The 17,749-nt window shown below is 33.9% G+C and overlaps 1 protein-coding gene across 1 annotated transcript; it reads right to left on the bottom strand.

Moving 5' to 3' along the window:
- Window positions 1-297: 297 nt before the first annotated feature.
- LOC112096324 lies at window positions 298-10,062 on the bottom strand. Its single transcript, XM_024179749.1, has 5 exons — window positions 9,825-10,062; window positions 6,905-7,044; window positions 540-2,627; window positions 390-465; window positions 298-305 (listed from the first exon to the last, which is right to left on the bottom strand). Exons 1-5 carry the CDS (start codon window positions 10,060-10,062, stop codon window positions 298-300), a joined length of 2,550 nt encoding a protein of 849 aa, XP_024035517.1.
- Window positions 10,063-17,749: the final 7,687 nt, after the last annotated feature.

Raw genomic sequence — 17,749 nt, forward strand, 5'->3', positions numbered from 1 at the left:
ACTTCATTCTTGAGTCAAATGCCCTACAAACATATTGCATATATTCAGATTCTAGAATGTTTATTTGGTAACTAAACAAACGAAGGAAAAAAATAGAGTTATGAGCTGAAGTATGCGAATTAAAACTGAGTGAATTGGTTCTAGTTACACAAGTTATATGTAAAGATTTTGAATCTTTTACATAGTATATACTTTTGCTTTCAAGCTACCAATATAACTAACTTAGGACTAGTTAGCTAAGTGAGCTGGGCAGCAGTAATAAACTCTGCTAATTAGATTATGCTGAGGTTTTTCATTCTAGTTACCTTAACCCATATTCAGAATAAAACAAAGTGATCCAAATAAGGATATTATATCAGTTGGCATTATTTTAAGGATTGAAGAGATACCATTATTCTGAGCAGATGACTGTGTTTGGCTGATTTGAATGTCTACATGTTGTGAGCTCGTATCAGAAACCAGTGCCTACAAAATAAAATGAAAATCATATAATTATGTTAATATTTTATAAGTTAAAGCGTAATTACAAATACATTTACCTTGTCTTTTCTCATTTGATCGTTAATTGCTCTTGGACAAGTTCTCTTGTTATGGCCCCAGTGGTCACATCGAGAGCACCTAACACTTGAGCTTTGCTTGAATGTTGAAGATTCACCAGCTTCTCTCCTTCTCTTAGTTTGAGGTCTGCCAACAGACCTTATAATTGCCGGTGGCTGTAAGTTATCATGAAGTACAAGTGGCCACCTCTTCTCATCAGGAACTGGTATGATTTGATGCTTGTAAGCGGCAATATAAGCTGCCTTTTTCAGAAATGGATGTACATAGTCTTCAACATTATACCTCTTGGCATCTATGCAGCAGAGGGCATGTTTGCAAGGCATTCCAGAAATAGCCCATTCACTACAATCACACTTTCTCTTTAATAGATCAACAACAACGATCTTGGTCACATCTTCAAGGATCTCGAATGTTTCATTATGCCCAAAAATGACAGAAAGTGATCTTGCCTCTTCTCTTCCCTTAATAATCTTCCTTCTAACCACTGGTGGCAGCTCATTATTCCATCCAAGGGCTGCCTCATGTCTCCTATGAATCAAGCGCATAGTTTTCCTTCGTATCTCCTCAAACATTCTCACAATTAGTAAACCTCTGAAATTGTTAATCCAATTGTTAAAAGATTCAGTCATATTATTAGTAACGTGGCTGCATTTAGTATGTGGAGGGAATAGATGCTTTGCCCAACACACGGTGGGGATTTTCATGAGCCATTCATACCCTTCAGGACTTATAGTTTTCAGTTCTTCCATATGGGAGTTAAAGTCGGCAACATTTGAACTTCTACAGGCTCTCCAAAATACTTTTTTCAGCAACAATCCAGGAAACTTTTGCTTGAAGTTCGCGTAGATGTGTCTGCAGCAATATCTCTTTAATGATAAAGGGAATATTCTATCTAAGGCATTGAGCACACCCTTTTGCCTATCACTAATAAAGCATAATCCTTCACCACCATTACAACCCACTTGATCATATAGTTTATCCATAAAATATTGCCATGAGTCATTGTTTTCATTCTCAGCCACACACATTGCCAAAGGGTAAATGCCATAATTTGCATCAATGCTCACAGCTGTCAAAAGAACACCTCTATACGGTCCTTTTAAGTGACAGCCATCAACCCCAATCATTGGTCTACATCCTTCAAAAAATCCTCTTCTACTGCTATCAAAACAAATGAAGAACCTCTTGAATATTGGAAACTCAGCACCACCAAACCAATCCCTTTCAAGAGATACAGTAGAACCAGGGTTAGAATTCAATAAAGCATGCATATACCTAAATAGTTTGCTGTAGCTAGCCTTATGGTCCTGACCAAGCAACTCAAATGCTTTTCTTTTGGCTCTATACAACCTCTGATTATTACATTCAATTCCATACTTTTGCATTAAACCAGCTGCAATAACAGAAATCTTGATGTCGGGGTTGGCTTTGAATAGATGTAGATATGTGGCTGCTATCCAATTTGAAGAGGCTTCAAAATTATCATCAACTCTAGGACAAGTGTGATCTGGACAATGAGTCTTAATCTGAAATGACTTTTTATTCCAATTAAGGCTTGCGTGGATTCTCCAAGTGCATCCTGCTGCTGCACACACGCATGTCACTCTTGTTTTCTCATTTTTCAGCCTCTTCAATCTAAATCCATTCCTAATAGCAAACACTTTTAAAACCTTTCTTAACTCATACACACTGACAAACAACTGTCCAGGCCTCAACACTATCTCATCTCCAACAGAATTGAACTCAAAGCCACCTGCATTTTTTTCATATCTAATGCAAGCTTGTTCTTCAAAATCATCCTCTGAATCATCTCCACTGTCATCCCCAGATTCATAATCATCAAGATCTCTGTCACTGTCACTTTCACTTCCAAATAAATGGCTCGAATCAGAATTATCTGGATATGATCCATCTACAGCAGCCTCATACTCATAATCATCTTCAAATTCATCAAGTTCATTTGCAAATCCAGCATAACCATAATGCAGCTCTTCATTTCCATTGTCAGCCTCATTGTTGTCAGCTCTTAAATGTAGCAATACAAAATTATATAAGCAATGGCATGAGCTCTAACATTGCAAATTATACATAAAGAAATATATACATTTTGGCTGTAAAATTTCAATAAACATTCACAGATCATAGTCCAAAATCATCAAGAATTAATTCGTTTTCAGAGTTTACATAATATATCCAATGATTATCAACTTAAAAATCAATTCATTTTTGGTCATTGCTTCAATTTGTAAAAATCTTAATTAACTATATAAAAAATAAGAAGTGTCTAACTACCAACAATTCAACAAAATCTAAGAATATAATAAAACTCAACTTCAGTTTTAAAAATCAATTCATTTTCCCAAAGTAACATCTCATTCTTTCGGTTTTGCTTTGCTACGAATCATGGAAACACTCAAACCGGATAAGCTAGACCAGACCAAAGCCGACACGGGGCTGAATATAAGTAAAAAAGCCAGAGTGATTGTAAAGATAAGAAGATTTGCATATCTAGAGGCTGAATCTGCGAATTGGGTTTGCATTCAAAAGCCTAATGGAGAGGATTCTAATTCGGTTACCGTTTCTTTTGAAGAACAACCAAGCAGGTAAAAAAAAAAAAATCAGTGTTTGATTTCTTGAGTTATATAGTTTAATTAACTATATAAAAAATACGAAGTGTCTAACTAGCAACAATTTAACAAAATCCAAGAATATAATAAAACCCAACTTCAGTTTTAAACTTTCGTAGAAATACACACTTGTTACTCTCTTCAATCGCCGGCTGTTCAGATGCCGGTCGTCGCTGAAATTCAGATGGAAGCATAGTTGAGCAAATGACTTGTTAGCTAAGTGTATGTACGCGTGCCTCTGCTATTGCTAAATTCAGCGGGTGTTAAAGTTATGTTCAAAAAAAAGAAGAAGAAGAAATGAAGATAAGCATTGTCAGTGTATTTGAAAATGGGTTCCTACCCCCTCGGGTTTCACTAGCTTCAAAGTCATGTCCATTCTCTAGATTCTCTTGTCTAATCAATCACTTTATATCAGCTTTTGTAAGATTTAAAAATTAAAAAATATGCCATTTACATTATTGCCCTCAATTACCTAACGGATGTATAACTCTTATAAACGGCCAGGGGGTATGTTGTCAATATATGCATATGTTCTCTCTAAGTGTATCAGAGGCAAACCTCGGGGGTGGTTTTTAAAAATTACCCGATTGCAAAATGTAGATCCGCACTAACTATAGCGTGTGGAAGGAAATAGACATCATAGCTATGATTGTACACAGATTTTATGTATAATAAAAAAAAATTATTGCAGGAAAAACTTAACACAAACTAAATAAGATTCTCACCAGCAAGTACCAGCAAATAAGACGGCAATGGCGAGCCTAGTGAAGACTGTAACGACACGTCACGATGAACTTATTAAATTCATCTTTTCAAATTTTAAAAGTACACGTTAACTTTTCAAACAAGTAAATTGTTTCATATACTGAGGTATTACTAATTAAGTCTTTGCTTACGTTAACTTCTCAAACAAGTAAATTGTTTTATGTGCTGAGGTATTACCAATTAAGTTTAAGTCTTTGTTGTTTGTCTAAAAGGGCTAAAAAACTACTAGTTTTGGCAAGCATCATTTTAACGCTCACAGTTGTAGTTTTTATCAGTTAAACCATCACCAAATTTCAGTACTCTTAACATTGTAAGGGTATTTTAGTCAAATGAAATGCATTCATTTGGTTTATAACGGCAGGAGAGGCGCACGAAAATTGCTGACGGCCAAAGAACTTCGCAAACTTGATATCTAAAATTTAGCTTTAAAACTTAAAAAATTACGTTAAATATAGCACCCATTATTTATGTACAATAAGAATGTTGTCCCATAATTAAACAAAATGCTTTGAATTTTCTTCTTAACCATTAATGGTATGTTTATCAACTGGTAACATGGGTTAAAATCGAAATGGATAAAAATTGAAACGAGGAATGATAATAGGATTGACAGAATTTCTCAAATCACGATCACGATTCGGGATGCCATCCTTAACAATATGAGATTCAATACAATTTTTTTTTTCGTCTCGATCTATAATTTAGATCAGGATTCAGAACTAAATTTTTTTTCTTGATTTACCATTCGAAACAAGATTCACTATGCTTAATGTGACTATTGAAATCCTGAATGTCCCAATTGTCGCGATTATTATTTTAATTTTTAATTAACTAAATTAAAAAGAAATCTTTAGAGAAAACAAACATGATGGACCCAAGGCAAAACCCAACAACGATCACTTTAATTATTGTTATTTTTGTAACGACATTCCCATTTAACAAATGAAAAAAAATTGGTTTGGTAAATTTCATAGTAAATGGATAATATTAGGACATCTGGATTTCGATTGGTTCAAGATTTTAATTGGTAGAGACTTGGAAAATATTTTTTGATATGATTTACTATTTCAATTGGGATTCAGAATGGTCATTCCCCATAATTCATGATCGGGAGGGATCAAGATTGGCCAATCTCAACTGAGACTGTTGGGTAAAATCAGGTTTTTAAAATTTTATAAAACCTTTTAAGGACCGCTCTTATATAATATATAGGAATACGTAATCCAAAAATCGTACCTTGAAAATCCGAGTTGGCTTTTTCCGCTGAAGTGTTTTAGGCTCCTAGATCACGATCCGCCACCACCACTCTTGTTAGATCACGATCCGCCACCACCACTCTTGTTAGATCACGATCCGTCACCACCACGCTTGTTAGATCACGAACAGTCTCCAATGATCTTCCAGGTTATGACTCAGGTTCGATCTGCACTTGACGTGTGGGCGCCTTTATCACTACCAAAGCAACTAGCACGAGAAAATTTTTCTCTCAACAATGGAGAGAAAAATCTTATTCTCTGATCTGTATAAAGTGGCTTCTCCATTTTTCTTTAGGGAAAAATAAGCCTTTTATATCACCCGTTAGTGAAAACCCTAGGCTCCAAAAAAAATGCTCTAAATAAAACTCACGTTATTTTCTTTTTCAATAGGGGACCCACCTTGTAAAATAACATAAGGCCCCTTATACAAAAGCTAATTAAATGGAGCCTCTCACTAAATGATATATTTAGGCTTTTGACCCAAATGGCTAGTTATCTTACTTATTAGTCCAGTAGTGGTGCAGTCAATTAAATGAGCTAACCCGGGAATCATTTGGGAACATACAATAGTGGCTACAATAATTAGGCATGTAATTAAACTAGCCCAATTATTTAATTCTAAATCTACTCTACTAAAAGATTGGAACTGACTTCCATAATTGTATGCTCGAATAATAATTCGTCCCAAGCCACATTGATTTCTTTACTGCACAATCCTTTGTACCACATCGTTAATTAAATTGATATCTCAACTGTCCAATCAATTTAATAACATCTTATTCCTTGATCCTTACTGGTTTTCTCTAATGATCATTTTCAACATACTAAATATGTTGACACACTCTGGCCAGAGAATTCTATGATCAAGTGCCGAAAACCCATCAAGAGATGTGTTGTACAAATTCTATATTGTTAATCCATAACTCCAATACTCATAATTGCTCCCACCAAGATACCGGGTAATCTTGACCACAAGGCTGTGTCGTGCCCATTGGTAACTCAAATGGAATAACAATTACAATCATGAAATCATAATTAACTCAAGATTAAGATTACAGTAAAATCAACGCCTATGAGATTTAATAAGTCTGACAGTTATTACAAAGTTAATTAAATCTCATATGTGATCCTGTTCAATGTAGTCATACTACATCAATAAATTCATACATGATTAAGACAAATCATTCAATGAATTTATTATAGTCTATACCTAAATAAAGTGCCCAACTTTATTTATCAACTGTGAGCTAAATTTATTTAATCATAAGATAACTTGTATTTATGTCTTCTGTGAATCCACATGGTGATCACATAAATACATATAATATGATTAAATGGACTTTAATACAAATATAAATGCAATTAAGATATTTGAATAAAATACCTCATTTATTTTATTAATCAGAAAAATTGTTTATTACAATTAAATAAACACATATGCTTTTAAAGAGCATATTATCCCAACAATCTCCCACTAGCTCTCAAAGCATATCTGGCATATTGCACATGCTCTAGGACTCTAAGTGCAGGTTATAAAGGTTTCCCACTAATGGCCATTGTAATAAGATCTGCCATTTAGCATCTAATGCCATTTGGGGTACTTTCATATAACCTTTCTACACTATTCCCTTATAAGATGATACTTCCTTTCAATATGTTTTGTTTCTTGTGGTTCCTTGGTTCCTTAGATTGAGCTACCACACCACCATTATCACAAAATAGTTTAAGGGGTGCAGTTACAACAGGTACCACCTCAAGATTTCGTAGGAACTTGCAGAGCCATATAGCTTCTTTTGCAGCTTCAGATGTAGCCACATATTCAGCTTTAGTTATTGAGTCTGTGATACAAGATTGTTTCACACTCATCCAACTAATAGCTCCACTTCCCAATGTAAACACATAGCCAGAAGTTGATTTTCTAAAATCCTTATCTGACAAAAAATCAGAATTAGTATAACCCACTAGAATGAGTTCATCACCAGAATACACAAGCATATAATTTTTAGTTCTTTTCAGATACTTTATAATATACTTGACTGCAGTCCAGTATTGAGGTCCAGGATTAAATTGATATCTGCTAACCATCCCTACCGCAAAACAGATGTCTGGCCTAGTGCAAAGCATGGCATACACGAGACTTCCCACAGCGTCTGCATAGGGAACTCGTCTCTTTCTCTCTATCTCTTCAGATGTTTTAGGTGATTGATCCTTAGAGAATGTAATTCCATGTCTGAATGGTAATAAACCAGTCTTGGAATTTTCCATGCTAAATCTAGCCAATATCTTATCGATATAGATCGCTTGAGACAAGGCTAAAGTTTTATTCTTCCGGTCTCGTAGTAACTTGATACCAAGAATATAACTTGCCTCCCCAGGTCTTTCATATCAAATTATTTTGCTAACCAAATCTTTATTGTAGTCAACACTCCTATATCGTTTCCAATCAGGAGAATATTGTTTACACAAAGAACTAGGAAGGCTACAAATTTTTCCTGAATTTTTTTGTACACACATGGTTCATCAATGTTCTGAATGAATCCAAGTGATTTAATCGCTTGATCAAATCTGATGTTCCATGACCGGGATGCTTGCTTCAATCCATAAATGGATCTCTGCAACTTACATACCATGTGTTCTTGGCCTTTTTGTATAAATCCATCTGGTTGCTGCATGTAGATGTTTTCTTCAAGATGCTCGTTAAGAAAGGCAGTCTTGACATCCATTTGCCAAATTTCATAATCTAGCACTGCAGCAATGGAGAGCAGAATCCTGATGGATTTAAGCATAGCAACCGTAGAAAAAGGTTTCCTCATAATCGATTCATTCTTTCTGAGTAAACCATTCGGCTACTAATCTTGCTTTAAATGTTTCCACCCTTCCGTCTACTCCTCTTTTTCTCTTGTAGATTCACTTGCAGTCTATAGGTTTTACCCCATTTGGTGCCTCTACAAGTTCCCAGACTTTATTGGAATACACAGATTCCATTTCTTGATTCATGGCCTTTTTCCAAAATTTAACATCTCTATCTATTAGAGCTTCGTTGTAACTAGTGGGATTTTGTACATGTTCATCTGAGATAGCCATATAGGTTTCTCCCAAAAATATGTATCTCACAGGTAACCTAGTTACCCTCCCACTACGACAAGGTTCTAAAAGTGATGGTTGTTCAAGGATAATCCTGTGCTGATCAGCTGGTTGTTGCTGTTCTTCCTGTTCTATAACAGGTGTTGAAAGCTGAGCATCAACCTGATCTCTTTTATTTCTCTAGTTTTGTCTTACTCTTAGGTTATAAGTCATTATAGAGTCTTCCTTAAAGAAAGTAAAGAATATTTCTATAAATACATTCCTATCTTGAGGACTATAATTCAGACTTTCCCTTATTCCTTTAAGATACCTAAAACATGCAAGCTTCTGAACACGAATCCATCTTGTCTATCTCTGATTCTAGTAGAAATACTAGTAAACTCCAAATACGAATGTGTCTCAAACCATATTTGTGACTTTTTCATAATTTCTTGGAGTAGTAGACACCGAGATAGATGAAACTAAGTTCAATAAACTTTGTAGTTTTAAATACTAGTATCTGGAATCAAAAAGGTAAATGATAAACCACTTAGTATATATCTTGTCTTATCCAAAAGAATCTTGTTTCTTCATTTAATTACACTATTGTATTATAGTGTTCATTGACAACCAAATAGTGCTTGAATTCTCCATAGAGATATTCTTTGTTTCGATCATATCGATGTTCTTTTATGTTCCTGTCTAATTGCTTCTGTCTTATCCATGTACTCTTTTGAATTTCAAAAGCAATGGAATCATGACGCACTTAGACAAACATAAATAAAATGAATATTCATCAACAAGTTTGATAGAATACTCACAACCTCTTATAACATGTAAACTGATTAGTCCGTATACATTTGTATGCGCTAAATCATCAAATACAATGTTATGGTTTTAGCTCAAACAGAGCATCCTTGTCATATTACTTTTCTAAATGAGATTTATAGAGTTACAATGATCAATCTTAATAGGCCAACAAGTCTATCATTAATCATTTTCTTAAAATCTTATTATAGTTTATATGACTTAAGCATAAATATCAGAGGTAATTTTGGTTTGAAGAAACATTTCTTTTCTTAGATAAATGCATATACTCTTTATCATTATATCTTACTTTGAATAGATCAATGGACTTATATGATATAAATTGTCTTTATAAATAACCAAAATAAATAATAGACAGAGGATCAAAAAATAACAGTGTACTCCTGTTTATTAAAACAAGTCACCGAAATTAATATTCCTCTAATAATTGGAAAAATAAAGACAAATATCAAAACTAAAGTCTTGTAAAATTGATCTAGTCTTTCAATTGATATAAACTAGCATGTCCTCAACTGCTGTTTGAAGCTTTCTTCACTTAATCTCTTGGTTTCCTGAAAACCAAATAAATGAATTATAAATAAGATTAGTTATCTCAGAATTCATTATTGTATGAATCAATAGAAATCTGAACTAATTAGGAAGCTTAAAGATTTCCTATACCTGATTTTAATAATCTTAGGACAATCTTTCTTCCAGTGACCCTTCTGTCCACATTTGTAACACTCACCTTTTGGCTTGCCACTTCTTTTAGTGGACAGTTTGCCGATCCCAACTCTTGCTTGCTCATTCTTGTCTTTCGACTTAAGCCTTGAAGAGAATCCTTTTTCAGGAAGTTTTCTGCTATGATAGAATTCTTCTATAGCATGTAGTTCGTGCATTAATTCAATTAAGGTCATATCTTTATTGTTTAAGATATAACTAACCTTAAACTCTTTGAATGTATCAGGTAAAGATTCAATCACCATGTTAATCTTTGATTTATCATTGATTTGAACACCATGAATCTCTACCTCATTCAAATAGTCCATCATTTTGAGGACATGATCACGAACTTTTGTGCCCTCTTCCATCTTAGTATCCGTAATACGTTTTAATGCCGCTTCTCTAGCAAAATGGGTATTTTACCCAAACATCTGATGAAGACAAGCCATTATTTCAGTGGCTGTTTCCATGCTCCGATGTTTCTTATGCAGTTCCACAGAAATCGAAGCCAATATATAGCGCTTAGCCATTTTGTTAGCTTCGCACCATTTCTTATAAGGCTCCCTCTGATTTCTATAATCGTATAACGATGGTTCAGGAGGGCAAGGCTGGGTCAAGACATATTTGCTTCCCTTAGCAGTGAGAATATTAAATAGATTGCGTTTCCAATCTAAATAATTTTCGCCAGTGAGTTCATTTTTAACAAGGATAAGTAATAATGGGTTGATGGAAGACATTTTCTGAAAAAAATAAAATAAACATGCATAAATACTTTGAAACAATATTCACAATAAATGACAAAAATGCAAAAATCTATAAATGCATTTTAATTTATTGTAATGATAATCTAGTACCGCTTTGACAAGCTATCCGTTGGGGAAGTCATGTCTACACTTACTAGACCCAATTATCCATTAGATTATTTACTTTCATGTAGAGACATGATAAATAATTATCATTATCCCTTTGGGCCTAAATTTGTTAACAGAGCTTCGTTGGGAAGGTTAATAACAAACTTTAGTTGAGTGTATAACCATTGTTTCAATCTACGTATTTTTCATATCAATAGTCACCGTTGGGGCGAACAATCGATTGAAAAAATATTTCAATTTTATCTTTGAAGAAGTTCATCAAATAAAATATCCAATATATATACCCTCCGTAGGGAGCATCACCGTATCATGAAGTCGAGGTATATATATAATTTTATTATTGAACTAACAATGGAGCCCGTGGAAAAATTATCTTGAATTTTCCCTCTCCCACTCAATATTTTAAAATTGATTTTTCCTTTTTAAAACATACATATTGTTAATTGCGTGCTTCCTATAATATTATCTAGATGATATCAAATATTATTAAGCATATGCAAATTTCAAACAATATAATGAAATTCATTATTAATGAATGACATGTATCATTATGCATAGAGTGGCACTACCTATTCTATATGACATGTTATCATGGCATGTTATTATCCATAACAAAACATATAGAAAAACAATTAAATAATCTTAATTCATGGCTTTCCTAATAATGAAAAATACATTAACCCTAAGCCTAATCTTCATTGGGCTTCTTTGTCAATGTCCATCTTCCATAATCTTGTCTTTGTTAATGGACTAGGAAAAATTAGGCTTTTAAATTTATAATTGGTCCAATTTTAATTTTGAAAAAAAAAATAATTAAAATTTTTTTTATTAAAATAAAACTTTTGGACCAAAAAATAAATTTAATGTGCTCAATTTTATCTATGCATTTTAATCCATTAAGCCCAAATTTAAATTGGGCCTAAAACTAGGATTCTTTAAGCCCAAAACTGTTTTTGGATTTAAACGCAAAAAATTGAAACATTTCTGCCCGAAAGAAAACTTATGAAACCATAGGGACCTCCATGATAAAAACCATGAAACCCTAAAATCATATTTTTCTTTCTTTCATCTTCCCCAGCCGCCATCTCCACAAAAGGCAGCGACTGTTCACGCATCTCCGACGCCAATTTGCTGCCGCCGTCACACCGGAAAACATCAACCGACGCGCGCGCAACTGGAAGCCCTTGCTCACGCTGCTGGTTGCACGCTGCAGCTGCTGGTCGCGTGCTGCAGCTGCCAGCCACTGCGCACACAGCGCGCTTGCCGCGCGCGCTGCTGCCCACGTGGGCCGCGCGCGCTGCTGTTGCTCGTGGCTGCTGGCAGCATGCTTCTGAAATATCCGGCCTCCGTTTCCTCTGATCTGACATCCGTGATTATTTTCCGTTGATTTACAAATTTCCTAGGCCAATTTTTGGCTTACAAAAATTCTATAACAGAAAAAAAATCAAGAGGGAAACATGATGATAAAAAATCACCCCTCCTGTTACAGATCCAAAGAAAAATACAACGAAAAATCTAACCATGAATTAAGACAAACCAAAACATGCTTCATTCATATATTAAACAAATAATATATATCTGAATAAATTGTGCCACTCTAATACATAAATTTCAAGAATGATTTCATACAAAATTCTTATATATTAATATGAGATGGCTTTGATACCAATTGTTGGGTAAAATCAGGTTTTTAAAATTTTATAAAACCTTTTAAGGACCGCGCTCATATAATATATAGGAATACGTAATCCAGAAATCGTACCTTGAAAATCCGAGTTGGCTTTTTCCGCTGAAGTGTTTTAGGCTCCTAGATCACGATCCGCCACCACCACTCTTGTTAGATCACGATCCGTCACCACCACGCTTGTTAGATCCTGAACAGTCTCCAATGATCTTCCAGGTTATGACTCAGGTTCGATCTGCACTTGACGTGTGGGCGCCTTTATCACTACCAAAGCAACTAGCACGAGAAAATTTTTTTCTCAATAATGGAGAGAAAAATCTTATTCTCTGATCTATATAAAGTGGCTTCTCCATTTTTCTTTAAGGAAAAATAAGCCTTTTATATCACCCTTTAGTAAAAACCATAGGCTCCAAAAAAAATGCTCTAAATAAAACTCACGTTATTTTCTTTTTCAATAGGGGACCCACCTTGTAAAATAACATAAGGCCCCTTATACAAAAGCTAATTAAATGGAGCCTCTCACTAAATGATATATTTAGGCTTTTGACCCAAATGGCTAGTTATCTTACTTATTAGTTCAGTAGTGGTGCAGTTAATTAAATGAGCTAACCCGGGGATCATTTAGGAACATACAATAGTGGCTACAATAATTAGGCTTGTAATTAAACTAGCCCAATTATTTAATTCCAAATCTACTCTACTAAAAGATTGGAACTGACTTCCATAATTGTATGCTCGAATAATAATTCGTCCCAAGCCACATTGATTTCTTTACTGCACAATCCTTTGTACCACATCGTTAATTAAATTGATATCTCAACTGTCCAATCAATTTAATAACATCTTATTCCTTGATCCTTACTGGTTTTCTCTAATGATCATTTTCAACATACTAAATATGTTGACACACTCTGGCCAGAGAATTCTATGATCAAGTGCCGAAAACCCATCAAGAGATGTGTTGTACAAATTCTATATTGTTAATCCATAACTCCAATACTCATAATTGCTCCCACCAAGATACCGGGTAATCTTGACCACAAGGCTGTGTCATGCCCATTGGTAACTCAAATGGAATAACAATTACAATCATGAAATCATAATTAACTCAAGATTAAGATTACAGTAAAATCAACGCCTATGAGATTTAATAAGCCTGACAGTTATTACAAAGTTAATTAAATCTCATATGTGATCCTGTTCAATGTAGTCGTACTACATCAATAAATTCATACATGATTAAGACAAATCATTCAATGAATTTATTACAGTCTATACCTAAATAAAGTGCCCAACTTTATTTATCAACTGTGAACTAAATTTATTTAATCATAAGATAACTTGTATTTATGTCTTCTGTGAATCCACATGGTGATCACATAAATACATATAATATGATTAAATGGACTTTAATACAAATATAAATGCAATTAAGATATTTGAATAAAATACCTCATTTATTTTATTAATCAGAAAAATTGTTTATTCCCATTGATATATTTACTTTATCATATAATTGGATTTGATTGTTTCAAATTACTAAAATACCCTTAATTAAATGTTATCATTGATGAGACAATGACTATGACAATATCATCATCACCATCATCATCGTTATATCTCATGTCAATAACGAGTCCCTTGATAGTTTGATCAAACTCATATGTCCTGTATTTCATAATCCATGTAATCATTCAATGTCGAGTGCCCAAGTCTTCATTTGCGAAATGGGTGTATTTTGTCATTATTGGTAATTTAATTAAAGCTCTCTAGTTTCTACAACAGCTTACCTTTACCAGATTATTAAGTTTAAACTTTTTTCTTCTGTGTAACAAAATTTTCCCATTTGATTCAAGCAAACATCCCATGAAATACTTTGAAATAATAGATAGAAGAAATAGCTCTTTTTAGACTCAAAGCTCTAATTTTTGGTTAACAATCAACATCCTCAATAACTCCAAGGGTTTCGTGTAAGCTCAGAGCATATAACTTCCTTTAATAACCAATAACATCTGTTAAATCACATAAAAATTTCTTGTTTTTACGATTGTAAAACGATATACTGAATTCAAATTTTAAGAATACTGCTGCACCTTGTAGTGGATCAAAAAGATCATCAATACGAGAAATGGGCATCTATTCTTGATAGTAATTGTGTTCAATTGTCAGTAATCAATGCATAACTGCATAGAACCATCTTTCTTCTTCACAAACAATACCAGAGCTCCCCAAGAAGATACACTAGGGCAAATAAAACCTTTATCAAGAAGTCCTTGCAGTTGAACTTTAAATTCCTTCAATTTAAGAGGTGTCATGTAGTAAGGTGCTTTGGACATAGGTGCAGTGCCAGGAGTAAATCAATAGAAAATTTGATTTCTTGATCAAGAGGTAAACCAAACAATTCCTCAAGAAATACATCTGAAAATTCCTTAACCATTGAAATATCTCTTAGGGAAACCTCACTATTATTATCGTTCACTACGTAAGCTAAAAAGCCTTAGCATCCTTTTGCTAACATCTTATTAGCCTTAAGTACATATATCAACCCCTTGTAATTTTTTCAGTTGCCTTGAAATTAAAATTATGTTTCTCCAGGAATTTTAAAAACAATTTCCCTAGAGAAATGATTAACACTAGCATGATAAGTTATTGACTAATTCATACCCAAAATAACATTAAAACCGTGCATCATAATTGGTAACAAATCAACAAAAAAATTTCTATCCTCAAAACTAAGCAGACAAGACTTATAAACTTGGTTCACAATCATGTTATCACCCATACAAGTAACATTCAAAAGGCTCGGTATTTTTATCCGTATGATAAGAAATACAATTGATACAAAAGAATGGTGCAACCAGAATTAAATAGAACTTTAGCATCTTGAGAAAACAGAGATAGTGCACCTATCGCAACATCATTAGATGCCTTAGCATTCTGTTATGCTATCACAAAACCTAAACCCTGAGCTCTTGGCCTCTTCTTTTGACTCTCCTCAGTTTGGGTGCTAGCAGCATTATTACGCCTCTTAGGACAATCTTTGACCATGTGACTAGTTTCCCTATAGCTAAAGCAAGCACCAATATTCATATAATATTCACCTCGATGCCTCCTATTGTAATGAATTTAAATGTTATTGGTGTCAATTTGCAAGTGTACGCAACGAGTAATATAATGATAAGTATTTAAGATCGTTTGCCTAGGAATTGATGTTATCAAATTTATTACAGCAATCTTTAACAATGCAATTTGTGTTCTAAATTAAGACAAGATAACTAATGAAAATAGTAAACTAATTAAAATAAAGATGCAATAATTAAAAATACAATAAATAAATTTCTCATCAAACACAAAGATAACACCAATGGGAATAGAGTAGTTGAGTGATTAAACTCTTTTAATGGGTTTGACTATTTCTTTCAATTTTAGGTTTAATTGCTAGAACATCTACTACAACACTGGGCAGAATCCTTATGTATCCTCAGCTGTCGCTTGTTGGATATCTTATATATTTATGTTACCTAACAGTGACCAATTGTTATGCTAACATAAGATATAACATTACATGCTTAGTTTTTAATTACCCTACAAGGTGAATCCCTATTCTAGTTCATCACTAATTTTAGATTAAGCATAACCCTTTTGGAATCAAGTAAAACTCAACTCAAGAAACCAAATCTAAAACCAAGTACTACTCTGATATGTTTCACTAAGATAGGCCCTTTTATGGCTCTTTCTTAGTTAGTATCATTAAATGGGTGGTCAGCCGAAATAATAAATATATATAAGCATTATAAAAACAAAGTGCTATAGCAAACATGCAGCACCACATATAATCAGTCAATGAACCATTAAGATTGTTTATCACTGAACCACAAATAAATTTAGTTCATGATTTGCGAAAAAATAAAATAAAATAGTTTCAGCCATTAAATACATCCCTATGATTAAAGAGAAAATAAGAAAACAAGAAAAGAATAAAAAAATTGGTTTCTTGATTGATCTCTACAATTTTATCCTCTGATGCAGCCCTAAATCTTGCTCTTGAGTTCTCTTTTACTCTTATTTCTTTTCGGTTTTTGTTCTTGGTTTGACCGCTCTCTTTTTCCTTTGCATGTGTACTTCTTTTATAGTTAAAAATTAGGGCAACTGCAAGTTTATGTCGCGTATCTTCCAGATTTGGAAACTCCTGATCGCAAACTGCTAAGTATCTCACGTGAAATCTTCTTTGTTGATGCTCCAGGATTGCTACAACAATGACTACAACATCTGCATTGTTGCAGACTTGTTTTAATTCTTATGTAGTCAAGTTCTTTCCTTATTTTTACAAGCCCATTGTAACAACATCCCTTACTTGAAATTTTAGCTTCCGGTTACCTACAATTGTGTATATAATCTAAGCACACAATTATTCTAAATCAAACAAAATATATTAAATTAAACTAAAATGGATGTTAATGCAAAATACAACTAAAATACAATAAAAACATGTCATTTACTCTCTAAGTAATCTTAATCTAAGTTTAAAAGTGTCATAATAACTCTCGTTTCATAAAGTTATCACCACCTCCCACAACGAGAATAAGGAGGAATGTTCCTCTGAATTAAAAAACCTTCTGCACCTTTTTGTTCACCCTTACAGGAACTACTAAAATTCTTCTGAGTCTAAGGGCCTTTACTGTTTGGGCCTTTTGATTTGGGATCCCCCCTGTCAACTTTGCTAGTTCTGTCGATCCTGTCTCTTTTTTGACTCATTCAGGTGCATTTCTTTATTAGTAGCCTATCCACCAAGTCTACATAATCTCTCAACCTAAGATCCTTTAGAGAATCTCTGATAGACAGACACAATCCTTCAAGAAAAAGTCTACTCTTCTCCTCTGTGTCAACTACGTAGGATTAAAATGAAACAAAGCATTGAACCTATTTTTATACTCAGCCATCTTCTTATTCCCCTAAATTAGATCTAGAAACTACCTCTCCATCTAGTTGGCAACACTTCGAGGTGAATACTTTCTCATAAAAAGCATCCACAAACATCTTTCATGTGATTAGTGTTCTCCGTAAATGGGACTTGGCCTTCCATCAGTGATCAGCCTCACTCTGAAGGACAAAAGTAGCGAACATCACCCTTTACTCATCAATACAACCAACTGCATCCAACACCTTTTGTATCTGCTTTAACCATGCCTCTGTTGACAAAGGATCTGTGGTCGACCCTTAAAATACTAGTGGTCTTAATTTTTTAAACTACTTTAATGTCACTATTGCTCAATTGCCTACAACACCACTCTTCCGTCCACCTTTAACATTATAAGAAAGACCTCCACTCTGAGCCATCCCTTCCAAAAGCCTAGTTTGAGTTTGTAAAATGCCGGTTAATATCTGCATTGATAA

The sequence above is a fragment of the Citrus clementina genome, unplaced genomic scaffold, assembly GCF_000493195.1.
Source record: "Citrus clementina cultivar Clemenules unplaced genomic scaffold, Citrus_clementina_v1.0 scaffold_8, whole genome shotgun sequence".
NCBI lineage: Eukaryota > Viridiplantae > Streptophyta > Magnoliopsida > Sapindales > Rutaceae > Citrus > Citrus x clementina.